Source organism: Cyanistes caeruleus, chromosome 13 (assembly GCF_971803275.1).
Source record: "Cyanistes caeruleus chromosome 13, bCyaCae1.hap1.1, whole genome shotgun sequence".
Taxonomy (NCBI): Eukaryota; Metazoa; Chordata; class Aves; order Passeriformes; family Paridae; genus Cyanistes; species Cyanistes caeruleus.
The window spans coordinates 2,375,560-2,395,360 of NC_141713.1; the positions used below are offsets into that span (position 1 = coordinate 2,375,560).

Genomic DNA, 19,801 nt, shown 5'->3' on the forward strand with positions numbered 1-19,801 from the left:
TCTGGAATCACTCTCAGTGTTCACGCTCTTAGAACTCCACATGTTGTAACCTTGTACTTTCCTTGATTTTGTACTGTTCAGCTTGATCCCAGAACTCTGGGATTTAAGAGTCTGGCTGTATCAGATCAAACTGCATCGTTTTTCAGTTAAATTGCTGGGCATGTGCACCAAAGCGAGGGGAGCTGGGGCGGTTACACGGTTGTAAAAGCCGTGTGTGAGAACAGGATCTGGTTTTTGAGATAAACAAAGGAGCCAAAGCCAACAGGCGTGCAGGGAGTTTCCTCCGCAGTGGGGAGCCTTGGTTCGGGCTGTTCGCTGGTTTTCAGATGGCAGCGATTACAAGTGGGTCAGTTAAAACACCATTAGCAGGTCAATAACGGGTTGATTTTGGGCAGAGGAGGAGCCCAGCTCCAGGAATGTCTTCTCTTAGTGGTGAATTGAGTCTGAAGCAAAGGCAGCATCCCTGGGGAGAATGTTAAAGTCAGCACCGAGAGAGGAGCACGTGTGCAACACAACAGTGGGTAGAGACAAAAATAAGCTGTTCCTCTGGAATTCCATTGTGTTCCCAACGTGTTTATGCTGTATTATATATACATATATCTATATCTGTTCATATATACATATATGTATAAAATTACCCATGGATAGTATTCACCTTTTCCAAGGTTGTTTATATTTTGTTCAATATTAAATTAAATGCGTTTTTGGGGTGTTTTTGTTCTTTTTCTAGAGGTGATTACCCTTGAATGTAAATGTATATGATTTTTAAGATGAAATTGATCCTTTTGTTTAAAAAACAGAACAAAAATGGCCTTCATCAAACAGTGCTTTTTTGGGGGACTGAAGAACTAAACATTACGTAAGTAAACCAGGCTGGGTTTGGATTTGAGGCAGGATGTAATTGTAAGTGCTGACATAGAATATTTAATAATGCATCCTTCCACTGTTTTAAATATATATATCAAAAAGCTATTAAAGTACAATATACTGTAACTGCTCTGTTTTACAACATAAATTATGGATTCTTTCTTTTCCTATCATTTTCTTTTCTTTTTACTGTAGTTAAGCACTTTAAGACCCCGTGCTTTCTTATCCTGTGGAAGTGGTGGAAGGATTTATCACCAGAGTTTTGTAGTTCTTGCAAAAGAGATGCCTTAGATGAAGTCTGATTCCAGCTAAATTCCCAGTGAAGAAAGGCCCCGTTGTGATCGAGACTGCAGAGGTAGGAAGGTGTTAGTGCTGAGGGACTTTGCATCCTTATTTCTGGGGGGAGTGGTATTTCTGTACCTTGTATGGTGAAGTGTTGGTCTGGCCAAGGATGAGGACAAGGCTGTACCTTACAGTCCTGGAGATGGGAATATCGCTCGAGAGGGTTTCCAGCCTGTTTGATACTTGGGATTGTATTTCTTCACTTCCTGCATGTTAAAAAAATCTCTTAGTTAATGTGAGTTTTAAGCAGAACTATGAGACCCTGGGGGAGCACATGGAGCAAAAAAGATGTGAGGAGGAGCCTTTGCTGTGGCTCCCAAAGCAGAGGTTGGTACGTCCCTGCTGAGGCCCCTGTGCCTTGCAGGTGTGTCTGCCCAGCAGGAGCTCTGAGCAGGAGCAGGACTGAGCTTTCCTTGCATGGTGGATATTTAGTTGCACAGGTGTCTTTGAGATGAATGTTTTCATATGTTTAAGAACATATATGAAATATGGGGATCTGAGTGCTGAGATACCGAAGTTGTTGCGTGTTGGTGCAGGCAGTTTCCTGTCTTTTGAGGTGGTTGGGTTTGGTTGTGTTTGTTTCTGGTGAAAGCATGTTCTTTCACCCCATTTTAGTGTGGTTTCCAGTGATGCCTCGTGAGTGTGGGATGTGCAAAGCTGTTTGGTTTCACCCCCACCTCCCTTTGTTCTCAATGATCTCTTTTTATTCAGAACACAGAAAAATTAATATCCACTTAGGCTTAATTTTTACAAACTCAATGGGAAAATGAGCTCAAAGCACCAAGCAAATCTTTGAAAATAACTAAGTTCATTATATTAGAACGGAAAATGCATTCCCTATTTACTGGTGGCATTTGGAAATAGGCTATGGAAAAACTTTCTGAGTGGGATAGTGTAGTAATGCTTTAACCCTGGAGCACCTGTGCCTGAACCTGGAACCTGGGTAGGAAATTACAGAGAATTCTCATACTCTGAGTTCCAACCCATATTCCCTGCCAGGAGAAGTGGGTTGTGCTCCTGCTGTGTGTCCGTGTGTCCGGCTGTCCTGCTGCTGCCGTGACACCCAACCCCTGCCCAGGCAATAACAGAATCTGAGTGAGCAAAACATGAGCCAGGTGAGGCCCCTGCCTTGGGCTGCCTGTTTCCTTGAGTGCCAGAACCCTACAGAGACTTTCTATGTGCCCCTTTGGAAGGGGCAGAGAGCTCTTCCTGCGGTTTTTCCCTGGCTGTTCTGCGCAGTAGAAGTTCAGGTGTTTAATTTGAGAACATGAAGTGCCTGCTGTTTGCGTTAACAAAATTGCATGTCTCACTCCAGTGGGTTTATTGGGCTCCCTCCCTCCCCCCTCCCGAGCTCCATGGCTTTTAATCATGTAAAGTGGAGACATTAGTTTTGCTGCGTTTTATTACAAAACCTTTGTTGCAATAAAGATGCTGCTAAATAAATTGAATTAAATGTTGGGTTTTTTTCCACCCTATTTTCAACTGTCTGTCTCCTTGATTTAGGAGAGCTTGTGTGTAATTAAATCTGTGCCCTCGTTGCGCTGTGGAAAGCAGCAGTGATGTGTGTTTGATGCACGCCGGTTGTTCCACAAAAGCATCTGCCGTGTTTCCTGTCCCTTGTGGTTTGGGAGATGGATCCCATCAGGAAGATCAGGCATTTCCTTGGCACAGCCATGTTCCCTCTCCCGAGTGTTTCCATGTGAATGCTGTTTGCAGCCCTCTGCAGCCACCAGCCGGAGCTGTCGCACCAGGGACTGCAGGACGCAGCCTCACAGAGGTGGGACAAGTGCCACAGGGGAGGAGGTGGCCCTGGTGCCCCGGCAGAGGAACCTGTGTGAGTGGAATGGGCAGTGCAAGAGATGTCCCCTCATACAGTCACCTTGTGCTCAGCCTCCTGTTTGTCTCTCTGAGCAGCATGAGCTTTGCAGGCACCCCAGTTCCATCTAGTGCTGTCCCAGAAGGTCTGGGGGGGTGGCTCAAGGCACATACAATTCATATTTTTATTCATTCCTCATTTTTCACCCACAGAGAAGCACACCCTGTTCAGGAGTGGGGGAAGCACTGGCCTGTGCTCTGCCCTGTTCCTATACAAGGTTCCCAGTCTGCAGTCCTTAGTGTACATCCTTGGAGGCTTCTGAGACCTGAGGGAAAGGAGTGAAGATTTAGGCAAGTCATTTCAGGCTAAAGTCATGGTATACTTTTAGTGTTTGGGGTCACAGTGCTGGTCTGGGACAGGATAACAGGAAAATCTTTTCTGGAAGAACTTAAGGCCTGAGCACAATTAACCCTCCTGTCATTTTATGGGATTAATAACAAAATGGCAAACGGCAGCTGGGATTAAAGGGCTGTGTTTTCCTCCCCAGCATAAAGTCTTTTCTCAGGATAATCATTTTCCAGACTGCTCCTGCCAAACAGACCTATGGAGAACCAGTGCTGGTTCAGTCAAGCTCCTCGGCACAGGCATGCAGCACCACAGGGCTGGCCCTGCAGGGCTGCATGTTTCCCAGGGAATTCCCAAAATCAGGATTTCCTCTCGTAAAAGCAAACAGCAACAGATTGCTCCAAGGTGAAAGAAAGCAGCAAGGAAATGATGACCCAAAAGCAGCAAGGTAAGGACCTGTGGGAGGAAGGAGTGCTGGTGCAGGGCTGGGACCTCATCCCCTCCCTCAGCTCTTGGAGCCATGCTGTTTGCTTCCTGCTGGAATAAAAGCCCTTTTGCTTTTCCAACAAAGATAGTTTGAACAATTTGCTTTCACCATTGCCCTCCCTCTTTTCCTTTCTATTCTACTTGCAATTTTGTTAGAAATAGATGAGTAAATACCGTGTACATTTGTGTGGGAGCTGCGGTGGCTTGTGGTTTTATGATTTTCCCCCCAGCTGTGATTCATTGCTTTTTACATTTTTTAATCTATTCCCCCACACCCCCTCCTGCTCTCCCTGTCTCCTTGCAGCCCAGCAGCTGTCGTTATCAGTGAAATGACTTGACATTATTTTGCTGTACTTTGTTTCTATTCATTGATTTGTTGAATGAAAACTATTTATCTGGCACTGACACGCGAGATTGGAGCCTTTCAAGAAGAGGCAACTCTGCAGTATAATTTTGCTCCAAAATGAGCTGAGGAAGAGCTCTGTGTTAAACCAGCTCAGCTGAAATCCCTGGCCCCATGACAGAGCAGAAGCAGGGGCTGCACAGCCTGCAGAGGTGGTGTATAGGAAAAGCATCTTCCCTTATCCTGCCTGCCCCCTGGGAAACCCTGCTGGGCTCTGCCACAGGCAGATGAGGGATTTCTCTAGAGCTGGGGATGCAGGGAGGTGCAGGAGGGGAGGCAGGTGCTGGACAGCAGGTGTGCAGTGTCTGACTGGGTCTCCCAGCATCAGGAGGATGTGGAGCGAGTCCAGAGGTGGCCATGGAGATGCTCAGAGAAGCTGTGGCTGCCCCATCCATGGAAGTGTCCAAGGCCAGGTTGGATGGCCTTGGAGCAACCTGGGGCAGTGGAAGGTGTCCCTACCCATGGTAGGGAGGGGAATGAGATTATGTCTCTAGCTCCTTCCAAATGAAACAGTCTCTGATTCTGTGATTCCATGATTTTGTCTGGGTGTAGGTGAGTTGTTCCCCTTAGCATGATGAGCACTGCAGTGCTCGAGCAAAATCCAGACTTGCTCCTTTGCTTCCTGTTTTCTCCATCTGCTGTGAGTTCATCCCCATTTCAATATTGGGCATCCAGTGAAAAACACCTTCTGGATCCCTCCTGTGATCCGATAAGCCTGGAGAGAGGGTTGCACATCCCCAAAAAGAGGTGCCAGTGATTTTAGTTTACAGGCTGCTGTGATTTTAGTTTAAAAAAAAACCTGGGCACTGTCACCTCAAATGCCAGAAGCTGGTTCCCTGCCAGCCCTGCTCAGAAAAATCCCACCTCCTTAGCTCCATCAATACCATCCCACAGCTTGAAGGACAGGTTTTGCCTAGGGAATACGCTCTTGTTTGAGGGATTCAGGATCGCTTTTTCCCACAGAGCCCTGGCTCCTTTCTTCCCGGCACAATCAGCCCTCTTGCCGCTTTTCTTGCCTTTTCTTCCACTGCTTTCCCACATTCTGTTCACACCTTCATGAATATTCAGAGGCCATTGGCCATATGAAGCTATTGAGAGCTCTTGTTAACACTCCTCCTAATGACATGCACCTTCAATAGAAAACAAAAACACAGATAAGAGCTTGTTAGCGCAGACCCTTGTTCCCCACCTAACAAGGTTTCCATTGACTCGGACACTTGTGGTGACACATTGCTTGCTCTCACTGTTGCCTCTTTTGATTTGCGACTGGCTTTTACCGAGGGGGTTTTTTCCTTCCATTTTTTCCCCTTCCTTTTTTTTTTTTTTTTTTTCCTTTTTAGTTTTTTTTTTTTTTCTTTTAGTTTTTTTTTTTTTATTGTGCGGTTTTAAGCTAATTAAGAAAAAGGTCAGGCTCCCGGAACAATGAGGAGCGGCGGTACAATGCGCCCCGGGAGCGGCGTGCGCGCAGCCCCGAGCGGCGGGCGAGGGCCGGGCTGCGGCACCGCACGCCTGGGAAAGTTGTGCCGCGAGTGGCACAGGAAGAGCCGAGCTTGGGTCAAGAGGTGATTAAAGCTCGGCGAGAGACTCTGAAAAGGGGCTGAGACCACCCGCCGTGGTTCCCAAGGGCTCCCCGGGTCCCATCATGCCATCCTCAAGGCCAGGCAATGGGGTGACTTTTCCAAAACACGACCAGATTTCTGTGAGATGCTCCCCAGTGGCTGCGGGGCTTTTCCCTGGGACTGGAATCCCATCCGGCTTTGGCGACTCTTTTTTTTCCCTCCTCCAGTTGTGCTTCGCCTCCCTCCCGCCGTCACGGAGATCTGCCAGGCGTTCATTAACCGGGCCCACCCATTCGATACCATGAGATGCTTGGCTTGTTGTTGTTGGGTTTTTTTGGCCACACCTCATTATTCCTGCTATTATTAGGCTCTCACGGCGTTGTTTGTCATCTTGTCAAGGCCCTGGAGTTTCTATGGATACTGGTCCCCTAAGTGGCCATGCTATCAATTAAGACAGCTCCATGTCTGAACTCTTCCAGGGGACTTTGTGAAGATCCACAGATAATTTCCCTGATTTCCCTGCAGTTCTCTGTTCCTTATGCAGCTGCCTTTTCCATAACAACCGCTCAGTCAGAGCTCAGCCTGTTCCGGTTTTTTTAAGCATCAAAAGGCAGGATTACCTGTTTGGCTAATAGAATTAGCTAGAGGGTGATGGGGTTAGTAATAAACCACCAGATTATAGACATATATATTTATGACAGGCTGTAATAAATAAGCAATAATGAGATAACCATCATAGTCATGCAAGTAAAATCACCAGCAACAAAACCTGCCATGGAATAAAAAGAGATCTGTTTTGTTATGTTTTTTTGGACTCCCTGGGAGGAGGAAGAAGCCTCTTTTTTTTTTCCTGTTCATGCTCAGCTTTAGGACAGACAACTGTGCAAAACTGAGTGGATGCTGAGTATTTAGTCTGAAAATAAGACTCCTGAAAGTTTCCAAATAGAGCTATTTAACAAGTTTAACTTGTTTTCCTTATGAAAAGCAGCATAAGCAAGCTAAATAAAAAAAACATAGCATTTCCAGTGGGAAAATTAGACAGAAGAAGATTGTGCTGGGTTGATCAGGACTTTACTGGGAACAGGCTGAACACAAGGAGAAGCTTTGCTGAGTGCCTGCCAGTTTCTTACTCTCCTCTTGCTGTTCTTTGAGTACCCAGTGTGTTTCCTTGGACAAATTTGGTTCACCTACTGATTTTCTCACATGGGCATTCTGTTTCCATGCCTGTACCAGTTCATTTTTGCTCTCCCTGTGCAGGTGAGCAGGACAGGGGCATGTTGCTGGAGCTCCCCCGTTCTCAGTCAGCCAATTCATTTTTTTGAGTCCCTGACCATAAAATCTAGGTATTTAATGATTTCTCAGAAGTATCAGGAGGTTTTCAGCCTTTCAGCCAGAGAGGCTGAGCACTGTTTGCATTTACTCTCTGGTGAGAATTAGTATCTGGGGGCAGGAGGCAGCAGGGAAAAAGGCTTTGATTTGGATTTGAGTTTTGGCTGGTGATAACGATTCTTTATATGCTCTAAACCAGTTTATCTCTCCCTAGGTGGATGTGTGCTGCCAGCAGTGCGATAATATCCATCGAGGGCCGCCCAGAGGTACAAGGAATAAACTCATCTGTTATTAGCTAATACAGGAAAGTGATTCGATATGGGTCTCAGAAGCTGGAGTAGATAAATAGGATGATAAATGTTGGCATTAGCAGACGTGACTGACTCCTCTGTCTCTGTGATTTGGTAGTGCCCAGTAATTAAATAGTTGGAGTTTAATGTATTTTAAACTAGAGCTGCAGCCTGTAAATCACGGAGATTATGCTCTTCCCTGCTGTGCACTCTCTGGGTCGGGAGGAATTCCCATTCCTGTGCCGCAGCTGTCCACGGCTCCGGCTGGGTATTGCATCAGTCGGGACCAGGAAAGGCAGCCCCAGCCCTGCTGCTGGCCTTGGGCAGTAAACACATTCCCAGAGCCTTTCCAGCCCAGCAGGGCATGTTCTCCAGCCCTGGAAGGATCCCAACCCATGTCCTCTCCATCTTGAGTTGTCTCCTCTGCTCTGGCTGGAGCAACTTCATGTCCACGTACACATGCAAACACAGGACATGCAGAACCTGAATTCCAGGGGGTAAAGCATCCCAGAGGGGTCATTTCCTCCCAAAACCTGTGCTGTGTCACTGTGGGAGCATCAGTCCCTTGGGCTGCTTTTGTTTTCAGACAGGATTTGCAGGATTACTGTTTTCAATTATCCAAATTTCATCATAGTATTTCACTCCAGGGTGTACTTTCCTTTGCAGCCAGACTATGACCTTATATTAAATTAAAGTGGTTGTATTTTTTTTTAATATACAGGTTGTCCAAGAAGGAAACCCAACCTTTCCAATGCAGCTTGAAACTGTACTGAACTAAAAGTTACTTTTTCTCTATATACACAACTATTTTTGTTTCTCATACTTTATTGGCCAGACCTGACTCTTCTGCTGGAGATTAGTTGTATTGCGCAGAGTTTCCCCATTAGCAAAGGACAAATTTAAACATCTCCATGCAATTCAGCCATTTTATGCCTTTTAACACCATTTCTGGATTAGTTCAGGCTTTTACTCAGAAATTTCTCTGTGATAACTGGCCCTATATCCAGACATGGCTTTACCAGAGCCCTGTTATGATGACCCTGAAATGATGTCTGGAGCTACAGCTGGGATAAAACCTGTCCCTGCTCTTCCTGCATATAATTACTTTTAATAAAATCTATTTGTACCTCAAATTATTTCCTCTTCCAAGCATTTTATAATTAAACAATTAATTTTGCTGTATCATTGCAAGTTATGCTCTCTGAGGTCTGCCTGCTGTTCTGCATGGAATGGAGGTGAGCAACTTTCCCCTGGGGGAGGGATAAAAATGAGTTCTGCTTTAGCTAAAATAGATGTTTCTTTACTCTTTTGATGAGCAGAAGCTGATGACTGTCAACCCACAGCCTGAAGCAACAACTAATATTGCTTTCAGCAAGATCAGCAGCAGTTTAACAACTGATGAGCAGGAATTATTGGAGAGGAGTTGTGTTTTGGGAAGCATAAGGTATAACCTTCCCCACGGGGCTTTGCAGGGAACTGGATCATCTGTAAATCATCCTGTGGCTTGTTTTTTCCATACACTGTTACTGTTTTCCTTCTAGATCACTTTTAGCCTGCCTTTCCAGATACTGCTACTATGCACAGCCCACACAAACCCAGGGAACTTCAGCCTATGGTGGTGTTGGCATCAGAAGCTGAAGGACATGGGGACCTTCAGACTCTCCTGGCTCTTGGTGGGCTGTGGCAGAGTTAAAGATCAACCCCCTTCTTTCCACACTGCAGTGCCTCCCTGTGCCCCATCCTTTGAACAGAGACTGTTCTTTAGTTGCACAAGGGGCTGTAGGGGTGGGATATAATGCAGATTGCCCATGGACTGAAGGGATGAACTTTCACAAGCTCTTGCTAAGAATTGGAATGAAGAAATATGTGAGCTTGTAGCTGTTGGACCAGAGATGCTGTTTGGGTATGAACATGGTGCCATGGAAAAAAGATACTGGTAAGTGTTGGTAGAGTTGACAAAGCTGCCCAACAGCAGCTGGAAGATTTTCCCATGGTAAAACATCTCTGGAAGAATAAATTCCCAGCCCTGGGTGACCTGCAGTCTTAAGTGTTGAGGAGGAATGAAAATGTTCGAATCCTCTCACCCTTGCTGCTGGAAGTTAAATTTCCTCCTGTCTGGTCCTCTGCTTAGCAGAGTCCCTGCCCTCGTAGCTAATGGTACCTTTGGTTGCTAAAGTTATTTTAGCATAAATAGAAGTCACTCAAAGGAGAGTGGTGTGTGGAAAGCAGTAGAAGCCACCTGGTCTGATACAAAAGGGATTGGGATATTTTAGCCAAGTGAAGCGGTAAATGGAAAATGCAGCTGGATGTAGACAAATGCAAAGTGATAATTATGGGCAGCGAATGGAAAGAGGGTGGAAAACATCAGGAGCACATCAAAGGTGGAACAGCCAGAGAGGAGGCAAGAGGTACTGCAAAAATCCTTCAGTGTGATCCAGATAACCTGGATGGAATGGAACAAAGTGCCCCCAGACCCTGCTGTACATGAGCAAAGGAGCCAGGGGGCTGCAGAGCTTTCCCATGTCGACAGCCAGCCCACGGCTTAGCAGCAGGGACAGCAAATGTGGCTGTGTCTGAGGAACTGCTCCACACAGCACCTCTGCTCTGGCACCTCTTTTAAAATAGAAATGATGGGTCATTACTGCAAATTTGCTGAGTTAATTCATTGGGTTTGTGTGTGTGGAGAGGCAAAGAGGAAAGCAAAGGGGTCCACGTTTGCCTGCAGCCATCTTTTATGGTCCAAGCAGCCAATTTTCTGTGTAACTATAATAAATCACAGCGACAGACACACAGGATGGTGCTGTCTTTATATAATTATTCCATAAATTGCCCCATTTTCTCCCTCAGAAAAGCCTCCCAGTCCCTTCTCTTTGCTGGAGCATGTTGTTATCCTGAACACAATATGACAAATGCATTTGAAGAACTTACTTTGTAAGCAAAGGGTAACGAGAGGGAGTCTGCTCCTGTTTCCATCGAGTGGCTGTTTGCTCCAAGGGGATTTGCAAAGCAAGGGAAACAATCTTACAGCTCGGGAAATCGAGCGTGAACTCCAGAACTGAAGGGAAAGCATGGCTGAAAGGCCAATCAACACAGAGCCCAGCTGCCAAGGGAGTGGTGGGCAAGGGCACGGCCGAGCAAGGCCCTGCTCCTCATTTACTCCACTCTTCCTTCCACTGGGCTGTGGCTTGGAGATGCCTCCTGCATTCCCTGGAATTAAGTCCCATGATGAATTTTGAAGTCCCTCACTGTGGTGACGAAGGGAAGCTTTGGCATCCCTAAGTTGTCTCCGTGCAAGTGGCATTTTAGTCACTGCTTCAGACAGTGCAACGTCAGCCCAGCAAAGTCACCTTGATGAGCAGCGCCTTCTAAACCATCCCAGCTCCTTCCTGCTCAGATTTGCTTCAGAGAAGCTTTTAGTTCTCTTCTTATTCCTTTTGCATCCTCATTCCCTGGCTACCTGCAGTTCCAGGCTGCTTAGCTGGAAGGTACAGACCAGGGCAGGTTCTGCCTGCAAAAAGTCAGATAAACTGTTCTCCTGTGGGCACTCACAGGTTTAAAACCCCCACAATTTGTGTACAGCGGGACTTTGGGGACCTCTTGACTTGGCTAGTGTTTTGATAACTGTATTTGTGTTGTTTCTCTTTCCTCCTGCCCTGTAGAATATACTTTTTAAAAATACAGCAAGTGGGAAGGAAAAAAAAAAAAATAAGACCTTTTTCAACGAGGATATAAAACTTCCATCAAATCAGCTGTGTCACTAGAGACCCAAAGCTAATAAGTTGATCTTACAGAAGTATAATAAACTCATTTATTAGGTTTTTATTTTAGGAGTTGGTGGTATTAATTAGATTGATATGGCCCATAAATCACTTGATTTGGCTGAGTCCTCAGATACTTGTAATTTAAATTAATACAAGTGCAGTTTAATTAATCTGATTAAATCCTGGGACAAGCAAGGCAGTTTTTGCAGTGTCCAGGAGTACATCACAAGGAGAAAGGAGTATTTTAAATGTAAAGCAGCTTCTTCACTGCAGGGTCAGTTTTGTTCAGCTGGTGAACCAGGGGACAAGAATGAAACTACAGAAGATGCAACCCAAAAACCAGACACTCTGGTTTTGCCCTGAGACCTGGAAGCTGGGAAGAGTTCATTGCTGTTTCTGGGCCAGGCAAGGGGCTGACCTTCACAAATTCATGGCAACTGCTCTGGTTCTGGGGAGTCCTGATCTTTTTTCATCCTTTGGCAGCAATAAATGAATTCTCAGAAGGTGAGTTTAAGGCATTGGTGAGCATAAGCCACAGGTTGATGTCTGTTGTGGTCACAATCCTGATTTTTTTTTTCTCCCTTCAGTACTACTGAGAAGAGATAACATTTCTTTCCAGGAGGGAATAATCCATTAATTGGTTCTTCCTTGCTCAAGGGACCTTTCCAGACACGAGCTGCTGCGTTCCCCAGGCCAGGAGCAGACCCAGATGGGAACAGAGCAGGCAGAGATGGAGATGAGCTGCTGTGTCCCACCTGAGACTTACCTGCTCTGCACTCCCTTCCCATCCTGACTATTCCTCCTCGGGGATGTTTCTGGGTAGTAGATGATGATTTTATTGCCTGTAGAGAGGATGGGAGGCACCCTCCTGTGGGACACATTTTGCAGGGTACTCCCATAGTTCCCCTGTGGACAGGAATGGAATTCAGACCCTGTGGTCCACCCTAGCCTTGGTTCCTCTGTTGTCCACAAGCTGTCCATGTGGGATGGAGGTGCAAGTTTGGTATGTACAGCAGCTCCCCAGAATCTGGATGAAAACCCAAGGCTCCCATGCCTCTATGTTTAGCAGCAAAGCACCAGCCCAGGGCTCATGCAGCCGCAGGTTGTTTCCGTTAGAGTGTGGACGCCATAAAATATGTTTTCTTTAAAAGCAGAAGATAATGCCGTTACAGCAGTTGGATTAATCTAATATTCTCCTTCATCTTCAAAAGAGAATTGCCTAAATAGCCAGAGAGAGGCACATTTTATGAGTCCTTCTTAAGGGCTATCAATCAAACCTTCTAAGAAAGGCACTGATGCCCTTTTGCTCACAAGAGGGAAATTGGATTCCCCACGGCTTTGCTTTTAGTCTGCTGTAGCCTTGCCGTGTAATCGCTGCATCGCAAAGGGTCTGGCCATCATTTTCTTCTACTGGTCTGAAGAAAAAGCCCACATGGAGGAAACCTGTAAGAAGAGAGGGAAAACAGCCCAATTAAAGGCAATGATCTCTTAGCTCTCTGCCCTCTCTCCTGTCTGGATGAAGCAGATGTAAAACAATAGCTTTATTTGTGTAAGTTTTAATTGGGTAGTTCAAAGGAAGCAGCGGAGGTTCTTTTGATCTCTTGGTGTGTTTGAATGCCATGTTGCAACGGTGCCTGTTGGCCACGGCAGTGACCTCTTGTGTTAATTAGTGTTTATCTGAAATCGAATTAGCTCACAATTGGGAGAAAGCAGAGCGAAAAGCAGGGGATAAGCACAGATTTGTGCCATTCTCAGTTAGTGGTAAAAGCAGGTCTGCTGAAGTTGACGTTAAAATAACTCAGAGAATATTATATTTTTGCTTTGTTTTTCTAACACTCTTGGTCAGATGGTCCCATTTCTCTTCCTAATACCCTGTGCTGCCTTCATCTTTGCTGAGTCTGCTGGTCCGCGCCGCTCATTGGAACTTAAACCATAAACCAACACCGAACAATGATGCATTATTTATAGGAGACCAAAGGCTGTGAGGTTGACAATAGTGCAAAGCTTCTCTTTCTTGTGGTCAGTAATCCATAAATAAATACATCATCTATTTAGGTTTGCAGAACTGTCTGATGGATGGGAATAGCCTGCATTATACAACAAGGGCACCAAGGACCTTGTGAAAGCCACCACCTGCTTTTGGGGCAGATTGGCCATTTCTGAGTAAACTCTTGATGCAGACAGGGGCTGTGAGAGCTGCCAAGTCTCCTTTCTGGCGCTCATCTGGGGAAATCTCTGGAAGGTAAAAGGAAATAGGGTTTAGAAATGCATAAAAGCATCAAGTTCTCTGTGTGAAATATTAGCAAGGTCAGAATTTTATAGCTAGAAGCATCTCACTGGACAGGTATACAGTCCCAATTTCTGAGCAGAGAATAGCCAGGGTTGTGGAAATCAAACATCTGTCCAAACATCCATGAACATCTGCAGGTCTTCAGCATGTTGGACTGGCTGAAATCCCATCCTCAGATCAGATCCAGATCTCAAGGGCTTTCAAGTGCATAAATTGTTTTATTTCAACCTTGCTTTTCACTTCTAAGCTGGTTTCAAGTGTCACCAGGCTGGACTTTCCTGCTTGCCCCTGTAATGAGCTCATCGGGGGGGGGTCAAGGCACCCTGAAAATGCAGCTGTGGCACTTACTCTGTGTCCTTGGGTGTACAGCACTATATTTTCTGGGATTAGCCACAAGAGGGTGGCATGAGGATGTGCACCAGGCAGCCTCCCTGCTTCCCTGCATGGCATTTTATAGTCAGCTCTGTAGATCCAATAAAACTTCAGAGCAGATCCTTGTTTTTGGCACATGTGCACATTTCCCACTACAAATGAGCCTGCCGGGTGTTTCTGACAGCAGCCCTAACTGAGAGTATTCCTTGATGTTACACGTGTTCTTTATGCCTAAACCCAGCCTCAGTTAGTGGGTACCATAGCAATGCATAAAATTTAGACTATTTAGGATCAAAACTTTTATTGGTCCTTGGTAACTGCTCTAGGGAGAAGTCCACAGGTCTTATTTATGAGCCAATTTTATTTTTCCTAGTCCTGGATGTTTACAAGACAGTGATGTTCCACACAGCTGCTTTACAGTACATTGGGACAGTTCTGGTAGGTTTTTATTTGGTTGTAGCTGACAGTGAATGAGCTGGTTAACAAATACATACAAAAAAGTCTGTGACAGCAAAGGAGAATAACTGAAACAAAACAGATTCATTTCATCTAAAATCTCAGCCTGGATTGTCATGGTATGTTTGTTTCCTGAATCGGACTGTCAGCAACCCAACCCAGGTCACTTGTCTGAAATGATCACAGAATCCCAGAATGGTTTGGGCTGGAAACTACCTTAAACATCATCTGATTCCAACCCCTGCAATGGGCAGGAACACCTTCCACTAGACCAGGCTGCTCAAATCTCCATCCACCGCCCTGGTCTTGGGCACTTCCAGTGATGGGGCAGCCACAGCTTCTCTATGTCAGGGCCTCACCACCCTCACAGAGATTTTTTTCCAAATATCTAATCTAAATCTACTCTCTTTTAGTGTGAAACCATTCTCCCTTGTCCTGTCACTCCATGCTCTTGTTAAAAGTCCCTCTCCCCTTTCTTTTTGGCTCCCTTCAGCATCAGTCAATGTGTCTGTGTGCAAGATAAATTCACATTTGATTTAGCAAAGCCTCACCCGGGCGATAAGTCCCAGGAAGAGCAAGAAACAGGGCACCAGGACATCCAGGTAGCAGTAAAAATCAAAGAGACATGAAAACACACTCCAAGTCTGATGTGCAAAGCTTTGTAAATGCTGGAGGTTTTGTACTTTATTTTAACATGATATTTTTCCATGTGCAGGCAGAGGGATGATGTTGGTACTTAGAATCCACCCTACTCTCATTCCTGCTCCATAGTCTGGCACCATCTACATCATAACTCCTGTCTTGGATCCATGCAAGTTTTTTCAGGGAGTGAGTCCTTCCTCACCCGTGGCTCTGACTGTAGTACCAGGGCCCTTGCATGCAGAAATCCCTTTTGCCATGAACACATTTTAAATACAAGCTTCCGAATCTCATTACGTGCTGCCTTTTCCATTCATTTTCCTCCTAACAATGCACCTGCCAATATCTGCCCCTGAGCTCCATTTTAAGCAGCGTTTTCCATAGTTAATGTCACACTCTTGCTCCCAATCTATCTTTGGCAACTGCTGACTGCCTGCAGCAGGACCAGAGGAAGAAGGAAAGCCCTCCCTGGGTATAACAATAACACAACACCCATTCCTGGAAGAATGATGAGATAGGCTGTGTAATAAATATTTATAAGAGCAAGCGTAATGAAATGGATGTGTAGGATGCTGAGTCTCCCTTAGGGTTTGGTCATCACATGTTTTTTTCCTCTTTTCTTTCTTCCCTGTGATACAGAATTGTCCTGGTGTCCCTGGGTTGTTGAGCAAATTGCTCATTGTGTTGCTCACTTACACAATGCATGTTATTATGTGCAACCAGCTGCTCCTGTTTGGCATTGCTTACGCATACGGAACAGGAGGCTACCCTCGCTTTCCTCGTCTGGAAGTCAACGTTCCCTCCAGCATCGAAGTTGCTGCCAGACCAGAAGAAGTCTGGAAACAAAGTGAGTCCTGGTGGTTAAGGTCCCCAAGAGACTTCTTTCCTGGGAAGACCAAGGATGAAGTCTTACAATGAGTTTGAGCTGATCCAGCTTTGTACTGCTGTTGAAAACTTCCTCATGTCTCTTTCTATTCCCATTGCTTTCCTTGTGCTGGCACTAACTCCTGAGCGATTGCACAGCGAGCTGGAGCAGGGCCCTGATTTTGTTGTTAATGTTGTCGCCAATTAAGTTTTCAGCACCATCCTTTCCTCTGTCCAGCTCCAGGCTCATTCAAGCACTAATGCCGTCACAAAGGAAAGAGCAGCCAACTCTTCTGGTAATTAGAGCTGCTTAAATCCGTCATAAAATGTCAACCTCAGCACTGCAGACACGTCTGAAGTCAGGGATGGTCAGAAAACAGAGCAAGGCTGTATTTTAAACTGCAAAGTTTAATCCTGTTTGGGAGGAAAAGGACCTAAGCTGTGAATCTTTTTGCTCTTCACTGCTTTCTATCTGAAATGGCTTTCCCCTGTTCTGGGTCTTTTTTGGAGCAGGTGTTTTTCTTTACCTGCATTTGTTTAGTAACTTGTACAATTAGATCCTGGTAGTCTGAATCCCACAGCTGCCAGCTGGAAGGACATGGGCTGCTTCATATGGGTTTGGATTCAGAGACTGGAGTTCTGATTCAGAACCCTCTGTAATGTGTTGCTGTGCCCCAAGGTCTCTTGCACTACTACAGCCTTTCAGAAGCATGGATCCCCCTTGGCTACAGGCGGCCTGCATGGGGAAAACCCTAAAAAATGAGGCTTTTGACTCTTAAAATGGGACTTTACAACCTAAAAATATGTCTTTGGATGTTCAAAATTACTGCTGAGCTAGATAAATTTATAGCACCTTATGCTGGATTTCCACAGCGGGCTGCTATTCCTGGGATCTTATTCAAACCAAGATATGGGTACAATACACTGTACACACACCTGACTCACCAAAAAAGTTTTGTAGCACAGAAATAATGCCTCTCAAAGGGGGAACAAAAAGCGGCACTACAAACACCTGCTACTTACTGCTGCTCCACCTGTCACACTTTCTTCACTCAAAGTATCAGAAGTTTGCAGCTATTGAAAGGCAGAAATGCCTCACCGACAGGAACGGGAACACTGGAGTGTCTACAGCACATAAATGAGGGATTTGCTGCCCTAAGTATTAGGCCAGAAGTGCCATTGTCTGGGAAGGAATGTCCCTTCTGTTGGCATGCTGCTGTCACTTTGTTCTTTATGGACTGACAGCCAGGGAGTATTCTGATCCTTCCCAAATCTACTAAGTGGCCCTTTAGCCAGGTTCTCCCTCTGTAAGTGCCACAGGGAATCATTTCACCACTGTGAGCAGACGCTGGGATTTGGCGTTGCTCCTGCAGGGCACAGGTGCTGTCAGTGTGAAGGAGCTGGTGCTCCGGGTGACGTTTCTGCCGCTTTCTCAGCTCGGGGGCTGTTTGCCAAATCGCCGGTTTTTTCTGTTCCCCAGGGACAGATATTCAAGGAATATATGTTGCAAGCTTGGGTTTGTTGAAATACTGGCTTCATTCCTATTTCCACAGATATGCAGGAAGACAAAGAGGTGCTACAGAGGAATCACATAACACTAAGCTCAGGTTGAAAGCTAAAACAGGGGTTATACCTGAGTTTTTCAAAGCCTGGTCTAACTCTGGCCTGCTGACATGGAGGTCGGTCAATGCCTTAACTCAGGCAGGTGCTCTTAGCCAGAATGTGCAGTGTTTTGTAGGCCACTAGCAATTTTCCATATTTATATTAATGCCAGACTTGCCTGACTGCAAGGTAAAGTGTTTTCTTGCTTAAAGGGAGGGAGAAATGTCTGTGATTTGAAGAAAAACAGGCAGGGGTGTGTCTGAAAGAAACCACTGGCAGACACAAGTAGATATTCCTTTACAGCCTAGTTAAAGCAATTTGACAGCACCCTTAAAATCACCTCACACATAAAGGAGCAGGTAGGAAGGACTCAGAGAGAAAGAAGAGTCTGTGGATGTTGTTAATCTTTACCTCCATGCTGGACTGGTGCAGAAGGGGACATGGATATTACTACCCACTTTCTTTCCATAGGGAGGTGAGATGATGCAGGAATGGGGCCAGTGGAATTCTGTGGCCTTATTATGCAGTCCTTCCCAGCAAGGTGCACAGTGAGTGCCCACCTGATGCTGGGCAAAGCCCCCCTGCACATCTCCTCAGAGTAGGGGGCTGCTGCCTCCCAGGGCTTGTCTGTACTGGCAGTGCCAAGTATGAACTTAGAGTTGCATAACTCATATTCATGGGAAACCTGCTTCCCACTACACAGCCTTTCTGGTTTCATTTAAGTTTTTATAGTTCATTATACAAGCTAATAAATAGGAGGGTCTGGATTTAAAAAGTTTCTTTTTTCATATTTTGCATAGCTGAAGCCCCCTCTGCATTCCACACTGCAGTGATAAAATACGCCTGTGTGCTGGGCAGCTTCGTATCCTTTTGGAGGACAAAGGAGACCCACTCTGGATGTGGCTGCCCATGTGTTTGGTACCACTGCTGAAAGAAGGACTTGGTGTCACTTGCCCTCAGGACTGAACCTGCACCTGTGGCTTTACACACTCACATGTGGTGCTGGCTTTGTCTGGGACCCAGCCAAGCCAAACTGGGAGACAGCAACTTTGGATTCCATCTCTCATTCTCCTTGCCTCATTTCCACTGATTGGCTCACCTGGTGGACAGGTCCTGCCTCTCTCCTCAGCGATGGGGTGCAGTCATGCCACACCATGTATTCTTTTTTGCTTTATTTTTGCAGACAGCTAAGAAGCACAGCCTAGGCTTTGACGACCAATGAATGATACACACCTGAAGGAGTTGCGCCTCAAAACTGAACCGCAACAAAGCCATGGCGATGCGGTCACTGGTGTCCGTTTCCCTCCGCTGCCCAGCCGGGCTCGGCGCGGTGAGCTCCGGCAGCCCCGACGGGCACCGGGGCCGGGGAGGCGTCCCCGGCAGCACCGTGAGGGGAGCGCGGCGGCGGGAGCTGCGCGATGCCCCCCGCGCTCACCCGTGACAAACCCGCAAAAAAAACCCTAAAGAAGTGGGGGGTGGAATTTTAATTTAAAAAGCCACGTAAAATGTTACAAATGTCTGTGCCTTGTGGAGCCGCTGGCGGACGGAGAAGTCCCGCACCTGCCGTTCACCCCCTCAGGGAGCGAGGCCACTCCCGGGGCCGGCTGAGGCGTCCCCGCGCAGCACCGTGAGGGGAGCGCGGCAACTGGAGGCGGCTCGGTACCCTCCACGCTCACCCGTGGCAAAACCGGAAAAAAATACTAAAGAGATTGAAGAAAAAAAAAATAAAAAAAACCTACATAAAATGTTGTAAATGTTTGTGGCTTGTGGAGTCGCCAGCGGGCGGAGGAGCCCCGCACCTGCCGTCCCCCGCCCCGAGGGAGCGCGACCGCTCCCCCCGCCGCGGGCTCGCAGCAACCTGTTGGTGCGGGCGCTGCCGGGCGGCGGGAGGAGCCCCTCAGAGGGGCGGCCGGGCCGCTGACAAAGGCGGAGCAGCGGCAGCCCAGGGCCGCCCCCGGCAGCGGGGCCCGGCGGGCAGCGCGGGGCTGGGGCTGGGGCCGGGGCGCTCGCACAAGATGGCGGTGGGGCGGCGGGAGAGCGCGCTCCCCTCGTAGATGTGGCCGCGGCGGCCCCTGCTCCCGGCGCCCGGCGGGGCTTACATGGCGCTGGAGGACCTGCTGCTTTGTCTCTGCTTCTCCGCCCTCGCTGTCCTGACCGTGCAAGGTGGGTGAGGAGGGAGAGGAGGGCGGGAAGGGGTCGGTGCTCCCCAGCCCGCGGGCGGTCGGGGTGCCACCTGCCCTCACATGGGCTGTGGGCGGCTCCGCGGGGATGCGCTCCCTGGCCGGTCACCCGCTGTACCAGTCCTCCTTCTCCTTTAGTGGCCATTTACCCCAGTTGTCCTTTCTTCCCTTAGTGGCCGTCCCGTCCCTCCGTGGCCATT

At 47.0% G+C, this 19,801-nt stretch overlaps 1 protein-coding gene and 1 long non-coding RNA gene across 4 annotated transcripts in view; one reads left to right on the plus strand and one right to left on the minus strand.

Moving 5' to 3' along the window:
- Positions 1–2,593: 2,593 nt before the first annotated feature.
- Positions 2,594–19,429, minus strand: LOC111933976 (uncharacterized). The gene is made up of 4 exons (XR_015275732.1): positions 18,655–19,429; positions 10,366–12,641; positions 5,276–5,389; positions 2,594–3,350 (listed from the first exon to the last, which is right to left on the minus strand). It is a non-coding gene; the product is annotated as an uncharacterized LOC111933976 (long non-coding RNA).
- Positions 19,400–19,801, plus strand: part of IGDCC4 (immunoglobulin superfamily DCC subclass member 4) — an 86,627-nt gene continuing 86,225 nt past the window's right edge. For all 3 annotated transcript variants that reach the window (XR_015275701.1, XM_023933801.2, XM_023933802.2), the window contains exon 1: positions 19,400–19,584. Coding sequence is in view for 2 of the 3 variants with exons in the window: in XM_023933801.2 (XP_023789569.1) it covers positions 19,476–19,584 (109 nt within the window). In the remaining variant the exon portion in view is untranslated. The remainder of the gene's footprint in view (positions 19,585–19,801) is intronic.